Source organism: Lygodium microphyllum, chromosome 14 (assembly GCF_053477565.2).
Source record: "Lygodium microphyllum isolate KBCC chromosome 14, Lygodium_microphyllum_v1.1.10, whole genome shotgun sequence".
NCBI classification, from domain to species: domain Eukaryota; kingdom Viridiplantae; phylum Streptophyta; class Polypodiopsida; order Schizaeales; family Lygodiaceae; genus Lygodium; species Lygodium microphyllum.
The window spans coordinates 33,694,842-33,717,852 of NC_141148.1; the positions used below are offsets into that span (position 1 = coordinate 33,694,842).

At 39.2% G+C, this 23,011-nt stretch overlaps 1 protein-coding gene across 3 annotated transcripts; it reads right to left on the reverse strand.

Annotated features, from left to right (window-relative positions):
* Window positions 1–234: 234 nt before the first annotated feature.
* On the reverse strand, window positions 235–6,831 carry LOC148025482 (serine carboxypeptidase 24-like). Of its 3 annotated transcripts, none has more exons than XM_087692636.1 (10): window positions 6,293–6,827; window positions 5,743–5,850; window positions 5,304–5,399; window positions 5,097–5,183; window positions 4,823–4,908; window positions 3,709–3,996; window positions 3,113–3,246; window positions 2,581–2,676; window positions 1,681–1,786; window positions 235–709 (listed from the first exon to the last, which is right to left on the reverse strand). In XM_087692636.1, the coding sequence occupies exons 1-10, from the start codon at window positions 6,594–6,596 to the stop codon at window positions 566–568; spliced, it is 1,449 nt and encodes a 482-aa protein (XP_087548762.1). In that variant the 5' UTR covers window positions 6,597–6,827; the 3' UTR covers window positions 235–565. The 3 variants fall into 3 exon arrangements, 2 of the variants coding, with proteins under 2 accessions (XP_087548762.1, XP_087548761.1); XM_087692635.1 differs by having other exon boundaries at window positions 5,097–5,189; window positions 6,293–6,826; XR_015693105.1 differs by having other exon boundaries at window positions 574–709; window positions 2,581–2,651; window positions 5,097–5,189; window positions 6,293–6,831.
* Window positions 6,832–23,011: the final 16,180 nt, after the last annotated feature.

Consider the following 23,011-nt stretch of genomic DNA (forward strand, 5'->3'; position numbering starts at 1 on the left):
TCAATGGTTTCTCTTTTATAAAGATTCTTGGTATAGAGACCATGTACTTTGCTCTACTATCTTTATTATTTTTTGGTGGCCATCAAGCAACGAACTTATACAACTTTTTGTGGACCAAACCAAATCTATCTCAATAGTTGCTAATCAAAGTTTGATTGTAATCACTAAAGTCTTCACTATCTTTCCAAGTACTAAAATTCTTCACATATCAAAGTTCACATCCAAAATTGTGGCAATAAATGTGCTCCATGAATTCAAACAAAAGGTTCATGAATTTGGCAATTTGCCATGACTGTTTATATACAAATGGAGGGGAGTGCTAATAGGATGATATACAACATTGTGGGTTCATATAGGTTACAAGTGGATATAAAGAATTGTGCTACACCCCCCAAGGAATTTCACAAATGAATGGTGAGATGTTTTTGAAGCTTGTCAACTAAGTACTCTTTTGAGGGGGTTTTTTCGATTGTCTTCTCCAAGTTAGGACGGGAAAGATAAATGTGAGTATGTATGGGATATTTGTTATTGAGTTAATGAGTATTTTACAAATTCTTTGACAAATCTACTTAATAGGTAAAGGTATTCCTTTTAGGAAATATAGGAGGAGTGCAAGAGCTCTTTCTGGTTGCAATACAGGAACTTCATGACCTGCCCCTCTCACTGTGGCAAAAGTGATGCCATCATAAACTTGAGTCCACCCAGCAACCTATATCCATAAAAAACAAGAACCTTTTAGCAAAATGAAAATTTTCAAGCATTAATGAAAGCTAGTGAGAATTAATTGTGGATAATGGATGCACCACAAAAAATTTACAAGATGTGAAGGATGACCGTGAATGTGGACTAATTTGGATGTATATTAAAAATGGAAGAGTATATATACTTGTTTAAACATATGCATAAGATCTAATTCCGAAGGACATACAAACATTTCAAAACAATGGTGATTTGAGAATCTAAGCTATTCGAGAATCTTGTAAATGATAGCTTTGCTAAAGGTATAAAAGCTATGTTTCTCATGGTTGAATATCATATGCAAATGTGCTAATATTTTGCCATGTGATTCATGTGTGTGGGTGTGAGTGTGAAATGAAAAGATGAGGAAAAGTCCCATCAAACATTATGCAAACAAATCTACCATGCAAATTTTATGTTATGGCATTGCCACATCTCATAACATCTTACTTAGAGGGATCTCTCTCTCTCTCTCTCTCTCTCTCTCTCTCTCTCATTGTATGAATTCACAAGGGTTCAAAACTCGAAATTGTGGAATATGCCTTAAAGTCTCTCTCTCTCTCTCTCTCTCTCTCTCTCTCTCTCATTGTTTGAATTCACAAGGGTTCAAAACTTGAAATTGTGGGAATGCCTTAAAGGCATCTTGGGATTGTTCTACCTCGTACAAGCCTCTACCCCCCCCCCCCCCCCCCCCCCCCTCTCTCTCTCTCTCTCTCGGTTTGAGCACATGTCAAATTCTTGATAGGCTTGTGAAGAAGACCTAGCCCATAGGTGTTAAGCACTTGGAGAAAGTCGGATGCAATATGCCCACTATGCCAATGGCGTCGTAGCCTAGGTATTTGAGTGTAAGTTGAGTATGCCGATAAGACTTAGGAATAGGCTATTATTAGCATTAGTGTTGTTACGATGATTATATGGTTACAGTTTACGTGATTATTATACCTGATTGTTGGAGATCCATGGGTACCATTTTCGGAGGATGCGGAGGTTGAGCCTTCGCAGCCAAAACCTGGTTCCTGTCACTGGAACCATCGCATCCTCATCGCCACTGTAACAGTTCACACCACACACGCAAAGCATAAACAAATTAGCATCCTCCTAATAACCAGAGTTAATCCTAGACTGGACACTATAATCACAAACATTCTCTTATCAAAGCTGATAATTCTCACTTCATAGTGGAGTTGATCCTACACTGGACATTATTATAATCACAAACATATTTTCTGTAATCAAAGCTGGTCATTCTAAGTCATGGTGTTGATCTTTGTCACAATAATCCTACACTGGGCATCGGAATCACAATCAGACATTCTCTTATTAAAGCTGGCAATTCTAGGTCATGGTGTTGATCTTTACCACAGTAATCCTACACTGGACACCATAATCGCAATCAGGCACCCTCCTCTTAACAAAGCTGGCCATTGTACTTCATGCACACAAAGGTTTCGACATTTTCGGCCAATGATGTGGGAAAAGAGGTTCTTTTCCCTTGTTTTCCCCTTTGGTGTTCAACACCGTGAGAAGCTCACGGTGTGATGAGCTTCTGCTCAGGAGGCACAACATGCCTAGGTTGGTTCGGTTGGGGGCAGGCAGCTGCCCCCACCCCAGGCGAGCTGCCTGCCCCCAATCGCACTTAGCTAGGCATGCTGCCCCTCCCTCGCGAAAGCTCATGATGTTGTCGTAATTCACAATGTGGGAATTTATCTAAATTTTCCTGTAATTGTCTTGACAGTACTGCTCCATGACTTCATGGAAGTAACATAAAGCCTCCCATTACACTTAATGACTAAAGCTTTTACTGTCCAATCGCATAATTATGATCAGATTGATGGTCATTACCTGTACACCCATATGCGCATGCCAGCCCTGCTGAGCTCCTTATATATTGCGAGCACTGAATCTGCTTTATCCTGCCAATTGTCCAAGATCTCATAGCTGCCAATGATTACAAGCATGACAAACCATCATCATGGATCATTCATCAGCATTTAGTACTATCCTCACAAGCAGGCATTATTAGACCCTTGTATGTGTACATAACGTTTGGGCAGATTCATGCATGCAACATACTGTGCAGCAGGCACTCCTTTTCTGTTTTTTGGAAGGGGAGGAAGTACAAACACTTTCTGATTCAATCTTGCTCAAATGAAGCCCTCCATGAGAAGTACTGTACAGTCAGAAACAATCAAAAAGCAGATACAGTGATGTACTCTAGGACTTCTATATGTTGGGATGAGACATAAGCAGAAAAAGAATGCCTGCATATATCTGGATAACCTAGACTTGAAAATTTTCAGAAACAGTGGGAAAGTCCATGCTTTTCTTTTCTTTTGAGAGAGAGAGAGAGAGAGAGAGAGAGAGGTTGCCTTACTTGCAGATGGTCCATGGGCGAAGGATGATTCCAGACACATTGGCATGGAATGCCTTCTGGACGTCCAACCTGTTGAAGTAGGAGTCTGCATAGTTGGGTGTGCATGGGTCAAACCCAGTCTGACCACTCCATAACTGCCCATTTAAAGTGGCATGCTGTTAGTATATAGTACATGCCATAATATTCTCTGTCATTAACAGTCCCAGCATGTATATCAGCATATCAATGGCACCCTATGATGCTCAGATGCAGCACTAACTGATTGAGTGTCACCTCCCTTTGAACTCAGTGTTTGGTGAATTGAGGTGGTCTTATGTTACAAGGCATTCTACAATCCACCTGTGTGTCTATAGTTGTATAGATATGATTATGGCGGCCCTAGTTGGCAGCCCCTCTCTTGAAGGGATCTTATCCTACAAGTTCCAAGACTAAAATGCCTGATAAAAGCGTTGAAGTTTCAAACTAAATGCTAGCTTGAGGATGCACATGAAATCGGAACAAATATGAATGAGTTGGCTCGACCTCATCCAGGTTACTTGTGCATTCCTTTGGTGTGGGTTTATGCCAGAAAGAACAACATGATTCAAGGTATATACCGGATTCCAATGTTTGATCAGGCGGGAAGGGCTGGTTGTTGTCTGATAGGGATCAGGGGTGAGGCAAACTGGTGTGTAGATGGTGTGGAGGTCAACATTGCCAATCTCATTGTAAGCATCATCAAACACCTTTTGGCACTCAGGTGGCAGCTTGTGGTGTTTGGGAGAGGCCCACGAGCACGCCCGCTTCAAGCCTTCATAGGTCTGATCTGAAATTAGGGCATGTGACCAGTAATAGCTTACTATGCCTTCATTGTCACTCTTCCAATCTGTTACTGCATTGCCCACCTGCATTCACATTCATGACAGTCATTCATATATACTATTGGATGAAGAATAAGATAGTACATAAACGTCATGCCACTGTTTTGCAATTTTATGCTAGGTGGTACAGGCTTTTCATGCTATTGAGTAGACACCCATCATGCCCCTATTTTGTGATTTTATGCTGGGAAGTACAGGCTTTTCATCTATCCCAACACCCACCACACTGCAATTGAGGCGAAAGAAGGAAAACTAGCAGCCATAATGATTCCTGCAAATGAAAGGATGGCTTATAAAATGTGGTAACATGTAGGCACTAGATCAAAAGTCTCATGTTACTCTATTGTATGCACCTTCCATTGTAGTAGTAGTAGAGTACCAATTCCAAGTAACCAACCTTGTCAATGTTTTAAAGAACCGGTTGATCACCTTTTCAATCCATAAAAGGATTCACTAATTTCAGATCAAATGCCGAGCTCAGCAAGAAAGTCCAAGCAATCAAAATTTGACTGAAACAGTGCAACTGTGGGGATCTCAAAGAAGATAAATAAAAAACCAAAAGTTCAGGCTTTTGGGGAGCCTGTACAATCCATCACATGATCTGGCATTGATTGATTGAAATAGACTTTACAAAAAAATCCAAGGTTACAGCTGAGTTATTATAGTCTACATGTTTTTGATTCCCCCTTGCACGCAGAATCTGGCATGGATCCTTATTATCAGTTATTAGATCTTTTTCCTTTAGCACTGAATCCAGCATGGATATTTTCTGACAGCTATGAAAGACAATTGAATACTGCAGCCTGCAACATAGAATTCACGTGGGAGTGATCCAATCATGGATTTATACCATGAAGCCTTTAAGGTTGATGAACGGTCTCCTCATTTTCTTGTTGTATTTGTAGATGAGATGGGCCAACTGGGGTACATAATGCCCTAGTACCAGAAAGAAGAAAAAATAAAATAAAAACACCAGATAAAGACCACATATCAGTTGAAATTATTTCATTTTTATTTCTTTCTCGAGAGAAAAGTTGACAATTTTGTATTATATTTTAATCTCGGGAAAAAGAAGAAATTGCCCCCATAAAAATTTTTAAGAAAAAAATTTAGTCTAGTTAGACCTGCATAGCTTTCCCCCGTGATGTAAAACTCACGATACTTGTATTGAGGAAATCTTTGGAACCAGCCAAGCAGGAACGAGAGAGAATCTGCAGCTACAATCCAATTGGGAATTCTTATTTCGGAATAATCAGCATGCAGAATTTGGATATGGAGGTTTTAATTCCTGGTATTTTTTATTTCATTTCTGGATTTTAGAAATTGTTTACCAGTTCGAGAGTCTCCAGATGTCTTGTAATCAGAGGTTGTGTTTGAATAAGAGTACCCAACACCAGCAGGCGATTCCAGAAACAGTAGGTTGGCCACTGTTTGTTTTCCAAAGCCCATAACAGAAGTAAAACAGGCACAGTTCAAATGCATGATTGATATAATCTCAGAAGACACTGCATGAAATAAAATCTCAATCCTGTGTTACTCCAAATTATAGGTTGGCAGACAGCTTAAAACATCAATAAAGCAACCAAAAAATAATCTCTCAATCCTGTGTAATCAGATTATAGGTTGGCAGATAGCTTAGAACAAAACCACCAAAACACACAGGGCAAGGCTCAGCTGCAATATGTTCAGTCTGATTTCAGCATACAGTCACCAGAGTGGTATCTCAATCATATCGAGGCCATTACTGGGTTGTATGAGTATGTTGCAGACCTTTGTTCCAGGAATGAGGATTGTGATAGAGGCCAGTTCCATTAGGGTGGATTTTGAAAGGACCTAGCTCCTCCATCCCTCCATAGCCCATGGATGAACAACCTGGACCTGTTCAAGGAAATTATTTTACCAACTTAACAAACAAGACAAAGGAACAATTTAGCAAGTCTAGGACAAGTTTCAAGCTTAATTAAATGATAGGCATCACTGAGCCAGCTGATATTCAGCAGTTAATTGGAGGTGAGATTATGCTAAAGCTTGAAGTAACACTAATATATCCATAACCTGATTTCATTAGTTCTTTACTGCATGTGTCCACAAGAGGCCAATGATTCTACCAGCTGTTTTATAGAAGGAGGTTAATGTAGTCTATAAATGTGTATGTTGCACTGCATGCATGCAACTTACAAGAAACTAGAAGAAAGAACAAAAAAAACGGAGTGTGAAGACAAACAAGAAGAGTGCTGCATGTGCTGGGATTACCTCCACTGAGCCATAAGAGAAAAGTACCCAGAAAGAGAACAAGGTACAATGCGAATTATGGGATTACCTCCATTGAGCCACAAGACAAGGGGGAGGGAGGTGGCAGTGTGGTGGTGAGACTCTGTGAGCCAATAGAACAAGGCGCGGCCGGCTTGCTCATCAACGGTGATGTAGCCTGCATATTGATGGAAGGCAACCCCAGAAGGCTGCCCTGGCAGGGATAGCACCCTATCCGCCTCACCAGCTGCTGTACTACTATCATCCCCCCTCACTAATTGCCACACCTCTGTTACTGCCACTACATACAGCAATAGGAAGAATAGGGGAATACCATGGTACAGGATCCATGAGAGTGATCTTCTGAACACCATCTCTCTCTCTCTCTCTCTCTCTCTCTCTCTCAAGCTTGTCAACCGATGCAGTATTATAGTGTGCTTATCACACTGATTGGATTAGGCTCCCTCACTTTTCATACAAGATAAATAGGACGCTCTCTCTCTCTCTTGGGTCACAACTTACACGAGTGTAATTGAAGCAAGCCAGACAGACACAGAGAGAGAGAGAGAGAGAGAGAGATTATATTTGCTTGTCTAATCAGAAAGAAACAGCAAAAGCTCTCCTTTCTAAGAGTGTTTGACGTCCCTTTTACACCTCAATTCTATGCCTTTGACCCATCACTCCCTCTCTCCCACCTTTGTGTTCTATTGTATTTTTATATTTAAAAATTACAGCAACAGAAACCCAGCTTGTATTTTTTTAAAAATAATACGGCCAAATGCATTAACAAACAGGTAAGAAAATTTTCACAGCATCAACCCAGCTTGTATGTTTTTAAATAATGCGGCCAAATATATTAATGAAGTGGTAAATCTTACTATTTACAGCATCCTCAGGAGAATCAGAGAAGGCAGCTCGCAAGCTTGTATTTCTTTGCAGTGATTCAAAGTACAACAAGCTAGGAATTTTGTTGTATTTTGAGAGACATATTTTCCTAATATAAATTTCCGCCCCTCGGGAAAAAAACATCGTAAACGCAATTTGTCAATGCATGTTTTTCAGAAATTCCAAGTGAAGCGCAGATTTTTATCTGTTTTATCACATAATTCACGCAGTAGATTTTTTATTTAAAGAATAAGCAAGAAACAGGCAATTTTTTTGAAAAAGAGGAAGATAAGAATGTGTATCGTGTTATCGGTTTTTACAGTGTGAATTGCCTAAAATGTGCCATGAAAAAATTCTGAGAAATTCATGGGCACTAATGATAAGATTAAGAGGGAGGCTGTACTACAACAAGAAGAAAATCTGAGAATTCATACATGCTAATGATAATTATCTGAGAGCAGCGAGCTGGCTGGTTCTCCTGTGCACTGAATCTTTCACACCCTCGATTTCATGCTCCCTCAATTCCCCAAAAACATCTCTCTCTCTCTCTCTCTCTCTGGTCCCCCCTTTTATTTTGGACCCTTTCCAGTTCACTCTCTCCTTTGACCCAAAAAGCCTGTTGAACTTCATTTACTCCCATTTTAATAAGCATACCATCAATGAATCAGATATGACAGAATGCCTCCCCCCCCCCCCCCCCCCCCTCCTTCTGGCAATTATTTATGATCATTTTCCCCCCCTTCCCAAAATTCTCCCTCTCCACCACCCGAAAACACACACAATAGAAATTCCCCCTATTTAAAAATTTGGGGAAAAAACAGGCCCAAAATATAAAGAATTTGTTGCTGCTCAATCATTTGCTTCTAAAGCTCCATATATAGTTATTGCCATCTCTGATGATGTGTGTTTTGTGTGTATGTATATATATATATATATACTCAGTTCATCCACCGTGCGCCCCCAAGTACACACACATTACAATATTTGTAAAGGTGTTATAATAAAATAATTGGACAAAATAGAAACTTGGTTTTTTCAATTCAAACAAGAAGACGTTCCCAAAGGTCAGCAACACATAGGGCCCGGGGGCCCAAAAAATCTCCATATCCCACAAAAAGCCAACAACCTTGCATTAGGAACTCCACATTTCTCAAGCATTTCCTTTTTTTCTCTTGTTTCATTGTCATCATTTCATTTATTATTATTATCATCATTATTAACAAGATTGATATTAATAATATTCTTTTCAAAACACTAACATGCCCTCCCCTCCTAATTTATGTTATAATAAAATGAATATCACAAAATCCTTTTCTTTCCCATTTAGCTCACCCACAAGTCACGTCTCAACAACTCCATCCCAACATCGAAATAATCTCAAAAGAGATAGTGAAGGCATTTACTTCTACCAAAACACCAACCCATTACAATTCAAACACATTTAAAATAGATAGTAAATCCTTTTGATGGATTTTAGAAGATATAGAGAAACTTTGGAAAATAAATTATAAAATCCATTCTCCCCTTGCCTAACTTCTTGAAGAGGGTAGGGTCCCTTCTTAGAGGTTTTTTTGAATACTTCCAACCACACCTTTTTAGGACTACTGTCATGTCCCCCATGATCTCTACGTTGCATGTCCTTCATTAAAACTCTATTGAAACCAAAATCCACAATTTGATCTCCATCAATGTCTAGGCCCCATGCCATGATTTGATGGTTTACTACAAGGGTAATGCTCTCCCCTATATCCATGCCAACCCCTTGAACTGGCCTAGGCCCACCCCCTCCTCCTTTCCAAGGACTAACAAAATGATGGGATAGGGAACACAATGCATGTCCCTAAGAGAGCACACCTAAGAGAAAACCTTAATTAGAAGGCTCCCAAACCCATATGCTTAAGCTATCATAATGAGTTGAAAAGAGAAATTAGTGGGTGTACTAAATATGAAGCAAATGTTATGTTTGCTACTTGGACTAGCTCTTAATCTTATATGAAAAGCTAAATATCACAAGGAAGTGTTGTTTACTTTAGCAAGAGCTAATCCTCTACTTTAGTTTTTCATTCTTTTTATCATAAAATCTTTGGATGTTTATGAATTAAAAGGTCTTTCATGATACCCTTAGTAGGTAGTCTTCACCAACATTAGGTAAATGCTGCTAAACATGGTTGCATACTAGCATGCATGTAGCATAGTGACTAAGGGCATCTTTTAAGCTACTTTTATGAGTTCACACAATGAGGTATGAAATGGTGTAGCAATGCCTTTACCACCTCATGCATGAGTTGTCATGTACACTAAAATAGGCATTAGTTTCCATATAAAATACACAAAAAGGGTTGGCTAGGCTAGGGTTATCTAGTCAATTCTCCAAAAAAGAGTAGAATGGTGCATGTGTTTTTCAATCATATCAACTTCTTGTGCACTTTGAGCATCATAAGTGGTAGAGAGACATCTTGACAAAACCTTGATGTATTAGGTAGTGTACCAACTTAGATTTTGCAGAGGGCATTGGCATCATGATGACTATGGAAAACATGAACAGTTAGTTTCATCATAGCCTTGGTACCTAGTATGAATGTCACATCATCAACAACATTGAGTGACCAATTACCTTGTGCCCAATATCATGTCTAGATCTTTCTTCATTGCAAAGCTCTACATCTATGTGACTTTGTTTTACTTCTACAATGCTATATAGTTAATAGTTTTAGGTTAGGGGAGAAATTTAGATGTGAGCATGGGCTATGTGCCTATTTTGTAGAACATGTTGGAAAGAAAATCATCCATTGTATATGGTTTACAACAGGGTTCAAATGATCTAGAAATTACACAATACATTGGGCTAGACGAATCTACAAGAGCTATTTACAAAGTCATGGGCTATTTTAGAGGGGTCTAGGAGAGACATATACCTTTTTATGCAACAAGATGTAAGCAAATGTGGAAGAATTATCAACCTCTTTTATGAGTATGCCCATATACTTGATGTATTTACTAAGGAAAAAGCTATGAGGGTTAGTTGTAGCCTATGAGCTAATTTAAATAAATCTAAAGTTCTAGTGACTATTTGGTAAACAATGTCAAAAAGAAAGTTTCTCAATATCATATGGTTTGGACATATTATTTACAAGATGCAAAGGGTTTGAAAGCTTTTCCATCACTAGTAGAAGCTAATAGGTTGATCTACGTCTCAAAAGTGATTGGCTCAATGATCAAGCTTGTCCTTCATTACCTAGAGGTTGTAGGCTCAAGCTGCATAAGGCTCAACATGGTAGGGATGCCTATGTTCACATGGAGCATTTGTGCATTTGGGGCTCTTGCCCCTTGAACACTCAGGTCGACCCTCCTCCTTGGCAAGTGGCCCAAGGAAGAGGATCCTAGTTGTGATTAAGCTATGTTGTTTTCTTGGCTTGTTGCTTATGTCCATAAAATATGCTTGTGTTGTTTCATGGCTAATGCTTGGAGGGGAGGCAGTCCCCCTCGTGGGCATTTGGGTGTGTAATTCTGATTGGAAAAAAAAAGGTTTACAAATGCAACAAATTTGAGGAAAATTTTGTGGGCATCATTTATGCGATGACAAGTATTGTAGCTTAGGTGACAACTTTGTCGATTAAGCAACATCTAGAAATTTTCAAATTGAGGTAGAGAGGCAATTTGTTACAATAGGAATTATAAACTGATTGTAGATAATTGACAATACAATGGCTTGTTGTATTTGCAAAGCCAAGCATTAGTAATCAAAGTAAGTATCTAGAATTGTAAGTCTAGCCATCAAATCTAGAAAACTATAGCATCTTTAGTTTTGCTCTTCAAAAAGGTCACTGTTAGACTTAACAATATTGCAATGTACCTAGTAGAATAGCCATATGATTTAATTGTAATAATTGAGTAGATGTGCACTCTAGTTTGAATTTATGAGTACAAAACATGTGCATCTTGCTCATAGATGCTTCAAAATTGTTGTAAGTGTTGGTTTCTTTAGTGACAATTATTGATCCTCCTTAAAAGCTATTGAATGCTCTTTTTTACTTACAAAAGAGTCTACCCATTTTGTTCCAAGAGGTTATACTAGTAGTACTTAATAACACCACATATATTTCATTCATAGGAAAGGGTATTTACCGTAACCATACTTCATTTTATTTTGAAAATTCAGCAAATTAGTTGGTTATAGTAGGTTGACATGCATTAAATAAGCCTGATGTAATAGTAAGAAGCATAGACAATGTAAGGAAATTTACAGCAATAGTACATTACAATCATAAAAGAATTTTAACTTATTTACAATAGCCTAAAAAATTATGCACACAACAGTTGCAAGTGTGTAACAATCATAAATGTCTTACCATCATAGGAGAAGAGAGGTCCATAGTATTATGTTGGTATATGAAAGTCATAACAATAGCAACCTTGTTATCATTACTTCAAGTGTGAGTACAACAATAGTCATAAAAACTAATATTGTATCCCTAACGATAGAATTACAACTAATCATAAAAATCTCAAAAGTCACAAGTCATAGAAGTCATGGGAAAATTCTTTACATGTCGATTTACAGTCAACAAGCAAGTTTGAAACAGAGCGTAAACAATACATTAATTTCTCTATCTATACACTAGAGTTAGGCATATTTAGCTCATTTTGAGAAGTTGTAGAAATTGCTGGAAATATTGATATTACACTAGACATTGGAGTTAATAGCAATAGTGCTTATGCAAGAATACTTTATTTCTTAAGATTGATCAATTATCACATCTTCTTGTAGCAAGAAGAACTTCTATGAGTAATCTTATATTAAAATAAATAGGGAAGAAGCATGGCTTGCATGCTTAAAGATGTAATCAAGGAGGTGCTCATGCAAAAATACTTAATTCCTTGAGATTGATTAGAGATCACAACTTATTTTAGAAGGTAATGTTTTCTTTGAGTAACTCTATTTTGAAATAATTATAGAAGAAGCAGTGTTTACATGCTTGGAGATGCAACCAAGGAGGAGTTCATGGTTGTAGAAAGAAAGCTAATACAATCAAGAAAGCTTCCATGGATGGACAACATGAAGGCCATGGCAATTATCAAAAGGGGTTGGAGCAAATAAGACAAAGTAAGGAATAAGGATGTTGTCATGAGCTACTTGGACATAGAGAAGGCAAGCTGGTATTGAGTTGATTGCTTGGGATTCATGCTAGAAGTTGGAACTTGTGATGAGTTGGTTGAAGTGATCTCCCCTCTCTCATTAAGCTTTTGGTTTTTTTGGCCTATAGTTGAGGTAGTGGTGTCTCCCCACTTCATTTTTCTAGATTTATTTCTCAAAACCTTGTTCATGCCAATTATTTTTAGTATGTTCTTCTTATAATTAATTCATCTATCCTACCACGGAGAGTTGCTTGTGTATTAAATCAATGTTTTTGTGTTTGTTACCTACTACTTCTCTCAAACTATTTATAAACTATAAGATACAAGCCTCATACCGATGTTTAAAGCGATCAAAAAGTTTATAAAACATTTTGCCCCTGTCGTTGCAAAAAATGTCGGTATTAGTGATGCCATAGAAGCATCGCTATGATCATCGCTATAGGCGTCACTATCAGTGTCGCATTTACAACATTTGTGATGCTGATATCGATGCCTATAACGACAATTTGCGACGCTAATAGCGATGCATGCAATGAATTTGCAACGCCAATAGCGACAGTTACAGGGGGAATTTTTTTTTTTTGTGGCAGGGCAACTTACAGTAAAGTGTACAATGCTCGTCAAAATGAAGGCAAAGTGTACTTGAATCTCCATAAGACTGATACATAAAATAAATATAAGATCACATAACGAAAGCGACGGTAGAATCATGGCAAGATACAAATGATGATAACAACATAGTGCATAGAAAATGTCTACATAAATCACATGACAAAAAAAAAGAGGATGTGCACTCCACGGATCCAAGAGGGCGAGCTATAGATCATCGCCATCCAAAAGCTCTCGTCTCGCCGCAAAGGAGTATCGAACGAACTCTGCAAAAAAAGAAACAATTACACATCATTCCACAATACAATAATACATTTTAATTAAAATTAGTAACTATGGATAAGAAAGATGAGTGACTAACTGGGCCACCGCATCCATACAATCGGTCAATTAATGTAGTGAGACCATGTCTCTTTGCATATCGAGTCTCTAGGCCGGTGGGATCACAGTTTGTAATGGAGTGTTGTAAAAAAAAAAACTGTTAGAAACATGATTGTCAGTACAAGGGATATTGTAAAAAAATAAGCAAGCAGAACAAAAAAAAAACTTACAAAGTCCTCTAGATAAGTCTTGTGGCTGCCACTCCTAAGATGATGGACCAATCCTACCTCCAGTTGTGCCCTCACCGCCTCGCACTACTATCCACAACGTCCTGGAGAATCTGTAGCCTCCTCCTTGAGTCGGCACCAGTCATCTGTGTCTAACCACTCGGGCTTTGAGGCCCCACTCTTAAGTGCCTTGCGTGCGTCCGATCGTCTGTGTGAGATATACGCATGCATGCACTCCATCATCCAGCCAATGGAAAACCTTTTGATTGCGGCGGGTACCGTAAAATCCTCATGCAAGGATGCTACTACGTAGTCCTTGCTCCCCTCTGGTATGTTTTTCCAATGATTTAAGACATGCCAAAAAACTTGTTGTCATAATTCTCTCATACGAGCCATCACCCTCCTCACCTCATCATTTATGATGATGGCTCTTGTCTTATCATCTACAAGGTATCCATACCCCTCTGAGGTATGTCTAAGATGTGTCCTCTCCCACCTGTGACCACGCTCCTGGGCATATCCAGGAGACCCCTGTGCATCTTGTATACCTACAAGGGTAGTATTACTTGGAGTACCACCCATAGGGGTGCCACCTACGAACGGCTAAGCAAAAGCTGGAATGACTGGAGTAGATGTCCCCATAGGTGTGAAAAATCCCATAGATGACGCAACTCTAGTAGAACAACGAGACGGAGATACTATGTCGGTGCCTCCACAACAACCACTTGAGCCACGCTCTCTCAAACTTGCACAAGAGCGAGGAGTAGCACCTATATCCCGAGCCAATCGTAGACTCACTGCATCCACGTCTCCACAGTAGCATCCCCTAGAACCACTCTCTCCGTCCGGTCCAAGTCTAGAGTGTTGACCTCGTCTACTAACTGGAAGCCGAAGCATCAGAGCGCATTGAAGTAGATCTAACAGAATGGTCTGATGGTATCTGAGATAGCTCCTGGTCCATCATATCTTTGAATTGAGCCATCTGATTTGGAGACATACATGTGAAGATCTCCTGTAGCTCCTCGTCGCTCATCTCTCAACTCATCGTGCGGATCCAAATATCCACAAAGGTCACCTGCATAGACAAAAATTGATGTTAGCATAATCAATATAAATCAAGCAAAGCACGGTAATATAAATCTTTAAAAAATGATCTTACTTAAAATGCATATCTTATGTACCCTTATAAGTGATTCATCAACGAATTGAGTAGGTGGATGCTCCAAGTATGAAGTATCCTATGGTCCCATGTCAATCTCATGACACGACTCTGCATACATTAGAAGGTCGATAGACAGGTCACCATAAAAGGATGAGTCCATCTCATTCTCAAAGAATTCTTGGACTCCCATATTTTCATCATTGTTACCCGATTTTGGCTCCTCTACATGCTCCAAGCTTTCGGTGGCCTCCATCCCTTGAAATATCGACCCCTCTATTCACATATTGTCCTCATCTACGCCTGGAACATTGCTTTCATCATATACTCTCGCACTTTGGGGATCTAAAGGTACCTCCATCTTACCTACCTCCTTCAAATCCATTCGTGCCAAAGTATCTCCATCTTGCCTACCTCTTTCAAATCCATTCGTGCCCTTGTAGTGTCTCTCTTTCCTGTGATGTGGTCCCATAGTAAGCTACCCACATTCTTGAAAATATGCATGGGATCCAACAAAGTGGTTGATCTGTAAGTGGGTCCAATACGACAACTCATAGAAAACTAAGTACCGTTGCATTCCGTCTAGATCTGACTCTGTATGGACCATTTTTAGCTCATACCAGCTTTGAGTATTTATTCATGTTGGAGGTCGTCCAAGAAAAACTTCCCTCATTTCATGACCCTCCGGCAAGAAAGCGGCATGTCCTTGATATACCATCTTCTTCATGGTTCATGAGCTTCGAGAGTCTAACTGTGGCCCACACAATAGACATGCATGATAACTTGAGGTAACCAGACCTATCCTAACACCTCTATCCAGTGAATACAAACTTGAACAAGCCATGATAGATATTACAAATGAGAATGGAAGCCTACTTACTTGAGGACTCCTCGAATCTTGGAAAGCCATGCATGGTCCACATGAGAATGGCTCGTATATTGGCAGACCATCGACCATTGCACTTGCTCATATCTTCCATGGAGACCCCCTCCTCCTACGAAATCTTAAGCTCATCGACTAATGGACAAAGATACACGTCCATATTCTTGACTTTGTAGCGGCTAGGAATGAGGAAGCTAAGGATGAGATATCCTTTTTTCATAGAAAGCCATGGAGGAATGTTGTAGTTAACAAGGACTACATGCCACACACTGTAAGAAGTTGATGAGCATAGGCTGAATGGGTTCATGCCATCCATAGCAAGACCAAGCTGAAGATTCCTTGGCTCTCGAAAAAAACTTGGAAAGGTAGAGTCAATGTGGCTCCATGCACGTGAATCCGCTGATATTCATTGGACTCCATTTGTGGATTTATTCTGTGCATGCCATGTTGTCAAGCTCACCATGTCAAATATACGAAACATGTGATGCATATGGGGGATAAGCGAAAAGTCTCAAGAAATTTTTGAGGGATGGTTTGCCCTTGCAAGTCCTGTCGATACCTGTGAGCACCACACTTTGGACATGTCTCCATAGTCTCGTATTCTCCTCGAAATAGTGCGCAATCATTGATGCATGCATGGATGTTGTTGTAGTCCATTCCAAGCTTTCGTAAAACATGTTGCACATAATCACAAGACTCAGGCATGGTATTTGCAAGTGATAATATATGATACTTTAGAAACCTGAAAAGACATCATAAAACATCTTGAAAAAGCGCAATTGTTTTTTATGATGGTGCCGAAAAGAAATCAATGAAGCGTACGTAGAAGGTACATGAACAACTCAGTCACACTCACATCGCTCCACCTGTATTTTGCTTGTATACTTAGGAGTGCAAGCAGTGTCTTCAGGCGAGATACTCAGTACCCATCATATAATGGTATGGATGCTTCCTCTCTAAGAGGATTACATGTCTCGACATCCATGGGCATCAATGCATCGATCATTGCCTCCATCTCAAGCTCCAAGATTGTAGGAAAGTCTAGAAGGCTGCATGTCTCCTCTGGTATTGACGGTATAGATTCGGTAGTGCCTTCCAAGTGTGGTGGATTAGCTCAGGCACTCTATTCATCACACGCCCACAAACTCTTCTAGCTGGCCGCAAAGGATGCACTCCTCCTTGGGGATGAGACGTCACCTCCCTGTAATAAATTTTACGACCACATCCAATGTTTTTGTATATGATATTCAATTAGTTTGCGAATACAATGTATGATTGATATACACTTTTCTTACCGTTTTCTCAAAATATGAGATTGTCTAATCAATGATCTCTAATTGAAACTCCCCGAAGCATCGTACGTATTCTATAGACAATCGATGTTTTTGTCTAATTGCCAGCTTACATTGAGAGCAAGGACATGGGGCACGCTGATTAAGATACGCCTCGCGATCTTGAAAATCATGGCCTTCATCATTTTCCATTTGGTTTACGTTACGAAAAACAATTTGTTTTTGTTATCATTATTTTTTTCTTTCTTAAATTGTTTGAGAAGAGATTTCGTCTCTTGTAACTCAACAAAATTAACGTATGTAAAGTCTCCACCCACCTACGGACGGGCCTACAGTATGTAAAGTCTAATATGCTATGCATGGGGGTAAGGGACTAGTGTAATATTTCCATGCAATTAGAGGTTAGTTGATTAGTTTGAAAGTTAGTTAGTCAATTAATAAATTAGTAAGGTTATTACTAAAGACTAACTAATGTAAAAACTAACTAACATTACTATTTAATAAATTTTATTTATTTAAAAATATTTTATTTAAAAAATTGAGAGTCATAAATCTGATATTTTCCTCGGATTAACAAAGACCATAGCCACCCTTCATAGAAGTTACAACATGAACGAGAATTATGAGCCATATTAATCACTAGTGTTAATATGTATAGTATGGATGGTCCAAAAATATTAGATTTTGGGCAAAACTAACATAGTCTAGATATTTTAGATATTATCCTAAAAAGATATGGAGATTTCTAGCGTGCACTGTGATCGCAGTCTAGAGGTAGTAGACAACACTTCGAACAGGGAGTGAAAGGAGTGATGTGAAAGCTTTCTAACCAAGTGTCTTGAGGTTTTACCCCCCTTTTAGAGCCAATGGAACCATCAGATTTATGAGTTAAGCATCAGATCACTGAGTTTTCTAAGAGTCCCTCCACCAAGAACTCCTGTTCTCAGCCTCATAACCTCTTCTCTAATTCATTATAAATATGAGGCATGGGGAGGCATAAGAGAGCACAAGGAGACCCTAAGAGGCTGTGAGAGAGGCTGAGAGAGAGCGAGCGAGAGAGAGAGAGAGAGAGAGAGAGAGAGAGAGAGAGAGAGAGAGAGAGAGAGAGAGAGAGAGAGAGAGAGAGAGAGAGAGAGAGAGAGAGAGAGAGAGAGAGAGAGAGAAGGTTCTTCCTCCCTTTCCTCCTCCTTAGAGGGTGGCCACACACATTCTCTCTTTTCCTTTTCTCCGAGCTCATCCCCTAACACGTAAGCCAACTTTCTCCAATTTCCCTCCTCTCGAGCAAGTGGCTGTCAAATTCTTGTGTAAGTCGTGTTTAAAGGAGAAAAAGATCACGGTCCCCCGAGTGGAAAATATCATGCGCAGATGGCAATCCTACAATCAACAACGAAGTCTCGAGCGAGGCATCATTATCAATCCAACCGCAAATCCAGTCGTAAGTAATGTATTTTTAAATTGATAGATGCTTGCTTTGATTCTCGCAGGAGATACATTAGGCTCCATACTATGATGCACGAGAATAGGTCATGGGAAGGGATAGGTCTCTTCTCACATATTCGAAAGATGGAGTTTGCAAAGTGCATGTATCAAGGGAAGTTAATTGCACTTAGTTGCGTATGGCTTATTCATTTGATAGAGCAATTGGTCAGGGGTTATGAATGGCATAATCATAAAAAGAATAACATTAGAAATTGTGCATACAAGTATTAAGTAAATTTTGCATAGAATCTCCCTTTGATCCCAAGGGGGAGAGCGAATATGGGATGGAATTATTATCATGTCTATTCTTGTATTGTTTGGAAAAAAAATACAATTAGTTTTGTTGGTTGATTGAACAACACCCTAAATGCTTTTTACAATCAACTGATTGTTGCATTCTGATTTGGATAAATATTTAAAGTGCTTGTGTTTGATGGTAAAAGCATGGCAAATGTCAGTAATGACAAGTAGCCATGGGAAATAAATTAATGTTTCACTAGAAGATGATATTAGGCTGATTGCCTTGATTATGCTTAAATCTTAATTGGATTAATTAAGGAAGGATATTTTGCACAGGTGGATCATCTCCAAGATCGCACTGTAGATTACCTTGAGAGGGCAGTGTTCGATTACGGGCCGAAGGTCGAGTGGTGAAAAGGCCAACCACGAAAGTTGTGTCTCACTCCAAGGTTGCTTGGGGTCAGTGGAGCTTTGGACACCCCTTGCCTAGACTAGAACGGAATTGTAGACTACCGTGAGCCCAACATCGAGGGCGTTGGAAGATCCTATTCTAGATAAAGGATGGAAATTTTGGTGCCATGTGATTTGGACCGGGTACTTTTGTTGGATAGAAGGGATACATAATTCTCTTATATGGGCAGGAGACAAAGATTAACTTGAAGATAAGTTAAATAACTTGTTTGCCAAAAGGACTGCTTATTTTGTTTTCATGTCTATGCTTAAATTACATGAATGAACCCTCTACCCTAAAAGTCTTAATTAATAAAGTTGATTTTAAATGTCACACATAAATGTGGTGGGACTTAATTAGAAAACTAAAGCTATCAAGGGAAGCGGGTGGACGGAATCCTCGACGGGTCCGTGTCCTACAATAGGGTGGTCCCGGAGAACTGGGAGACTTCTCACAAGGATTTATCATTGTTCAACTTTAGGTATTGTTAAGTTAGAACCCAATTCATGCCATTTTAGGGGACCAAAATGGGACTATGCCCTACGAGCAAAGAGGTTGAGCGGCGCATCCCTCTCGTTTCCCATTCTCTTTGAGCTAAGTGTGGTATGGATCTTCTTCAGATTGGGTATCTCTACATAAAGTATGATGTCCAAAACCCAACACTAGAATGCTGTTAGGAGACCTTGACAGTCGATAGGCGGGCACGTTACAGTTGGTATCAAAGCTAAACTTCATAATGATGCGTAATTGATTAATATGTGGTTCGTAGATATATCTTAAATATAATATACCATGATACTTAGGAAAAACCCAGAAGATATTCATGAGATGTAACTACAATAATTTTTCTCTTGTAATTAAGACTCGGATATATAAAATACAATAGGTTGTTGTTTCAAAAGACTGCATACCTACGAGTGATCAGAGTAGCACAGTGAAAGCGTGGTAGTCCCATAACCCACAGGTTCCAAAATGATACCCCGGTTTCTCTCGAGATGAGGACATCTCAATTTCTCTAAGAGGAGGAGGATGTAATATTTCCATGCAATTAAAGGTTAGTTGGTTAGTTCAAAAGTTAGTTAGTCTATTAATAAGTTTGTAGGTTACTAACTAAGGAATAACTAAGGTAAAAACTAACTAACATTAATAACTAATAATTTTTATTTATTTAAAAATATTTTATTTAAAAAATCGAGAGTCATAAATCCGATATTTTTCTCGGATTAACAAGGACCATAGCCACCCTTCATAGAAGTTACAACATGAACGAGAATTATGAGCCATATTAATCACTAGTGTTAATATGTATAGTATGGATGGTCCAAAAATATTAGATTTTGGGCAAAACCAGCATAGTCTAGATATGTTAGATATTATCCTAAAAATATATGGAGATTTCTAGAACTAGATGTTATTTAAAATGTAATATTTCTACAAAAAAGGTACTATAACACACTAGCTCCCGCGCAAAATCAATTTGAAGTAATCTCCCGCAACAAGAAACTCTTGCCTAAGTGCTCCATCCTCGCGTATTAACAATACCATCCCCCGTATTGTGCATATGAAACCGTGGCTCACAAAACCGCAAACCACCGTAGGAACTCTCCCCCCCCGCCCCCAAGAAAAAAAATAATGAATGATTGCAAATTTTTTAAACAAAACTCCCTCTCCTTCTCCCATTGCATGGCGGGGAGAGAGAGAGCATGTAGGAGTTTATGGAGGGGCATGAGGAGGAAGACATGCGACTGCCACCTGTGTGGCCATCGCCACACCCCCCCTCTCCACTCCTTTGCATGATCCCCACCTTCACCTTATATAAACCCCCCCTCCCAATCTTGAGACCCATCGTTCGGGCCTGCCGCCAGCGCTGTCAGGCTGCCCATGCCGTCAAACTACCGCCGTCATCGCCAGGCTACTGCCATCGCCAACATCTTCCTCTTCCTCACACGATTCATCATCATCATCCTCACCATCATCACCCCATTCGTCATCATCATCCTCACGTTATCTTAGAAAAATCAGAAGCTTGAAGAAGCTTCTATTGAAGCTCCACTAAACCAAGTTCACTCGGGGTGTTGGATTTCATAGATCGTGTCCCCCAAGGCCTATTTCACGTGCTGCGAAGGAGATCTCGGGCAGTAAGCAATTTCGGAATTCGTAAAAGGGGACCAAGGGAGAGTTCATTGATTCGATATTATTTTCGTCAATGGCTCCTAAGCAAAAATCGAGAGGAGCACATGCGGGAGCTTCCACCCAAAGTACGAGTGGACAACGCCCTGATATTAAATGCCCAGGTTTCGAAAAATATCCTCGCATGGAAAGGATGCATAAAGCATGTTTTAATTCACATAGAGAAACTAAAATGCATTGGAAAATTTATATACTTGTTTTGATTTAAAAAGTTCAGTTGCATGACGAGATACTTGCATTGCTTGCACTTCCATGGTCAAGGGTAGTCGCATTTTTGAACATATGATGCATAAGTTAAAAGATGCAATTGTGCGAAGGTGTCCTTGTTGCATCACGCAAAGGATAGGGCATATAGCACATGATGCACTTATGTAATAAATACTTGGTTGTGACTCGTATATATGTTCAATTGTAAAAGGTCATCTAATGATGAATAAATAGTTGCAATGAAGGGAAAAGATTTATGAACTTTGACAAACAAAAAGCATATAGTATGTAACTCGCATGAAATGATAGATACAATTTAGGCTAAGTAAAGTGGTAAATGAAGGATTAAAACAATGATGTATTCATTGGCATCTGGTCATGAAAGAATGATGCATCCATGCATAGAGTTCTTTTATCAAGGTTCACAATTGGGGAAATGATGCATCTTCATTAAAATACAAAAGCTTTGAATTCGATGCATAAACGTAAGGTTTATAGGAGGTAGTTCTTAATGACAATCAAAATCGTATAGGGCAAGGAAAGATGGAAAGATCATTGTAGATCCTATAGTTGCACAAAGATGAAAGGCCTATGGTCTTGAAGGTGCATATTCGCATGGAATGACACATCTCATACTCCTTGCAGTTACTTACATATTTTAAGGAAAGTACTTGTAAGTTTAGAGGAAAGTATTTGCATCTTTAAAGGGAAGATAATCTTTAATCGTAAGTTGGTTAGATCAACTAAGTAATTCACGTGTAATGAGTAGCTTACATGAGATTCATAAAGGCGTGAATAGTTAGCGTATGATGATAACCTCAATGTGCTAGATTAGGGTAAGTTATGTTAAAATTCTACTTGGTATCGCACTTAGGATGCCGATTTAATATTTTTTATCTTAAAAGTTCTACCCACATTCATGAAATATTAGGGTTATCAAAACAACCGTGCAAGAATGATCTAGGGTTCTCACCCTAAGGATCAGATGACCAAATGCTAGACTTCCGCAAGGAATTTAGGGACCCTAGTGCCAAAACGTTTATCAGTCTAGTAGGATTAGGGTTTTGGTTTGGGGTCAATGGGACTCCCAAACCCTATATCTTGATCAAAGGTATTCTTGATCAAGAAATACCGTATGATGAGAGGTATAATCCCTCAAGCTAGGTACTGACACCTATCTCGAGCAACAAGCCTGCAAGGTCATATGCTCTTGCGTCCAAATCACAAGATAGTACTGCTACACTTTAGGCCAAGATTGGCGAGTTTTAATTACAAATTAGATTCTCTAAGAAATGAGTAGTTGCCATACTACAACACTCCCTCTTGGGAACTGATTTGTCAAGCAAGGGCAGTTGTAAACTGCCAAGAAAGCAAATTGACCAACGAAGTTAGGACGACGGGGTTGTCTAGGATTTATTGACTATAATATAAGGAAATCTAAGGTAGTGACAATTTGGGGTCAACAGGGTATAAACCCTAGCCGAAGGAAAAAGGGTAAACAAGCAACTTAGCTTACTAAACCTTTGGGATCTTGCCAAGTCGCAAATGATCCAGTATCGAATGATGGGAGTATCTGGGAGAAGGAACACCTTAGCAGTTGGCTGTACGAATGACCACTGGAATGCTTGTGATTGTACACTTAGGTGCACTATTTGTACTTCTTTGCTCAAGGAACTAATTCAGGAAAAATAGTTAATGCTTCAGGTTAAA

Coding starts and splice junctions, on each gene's coding strand:
- LOC148025482 (XM_087692635.1), bottom strand. CDS start 6,596: ATGGTGTTCAGAAGATCACTCTCATGGATCCTGTACCATGGTATTCCC. Junction 5,400..5,742: donor TCCTCATTCCTGGAACAAAG/GTCTGCAACATA, acceptor GAAAACAAACAG/TGGCCAACCTACTGTTTCTG. Junction 4,909..5,096: donor CACGGGGGAAAGCTATGCAG/GTCTAACTAGAC, acceptor TTCTGGTACTAG/GGCATTATGTACCCCAGTTG.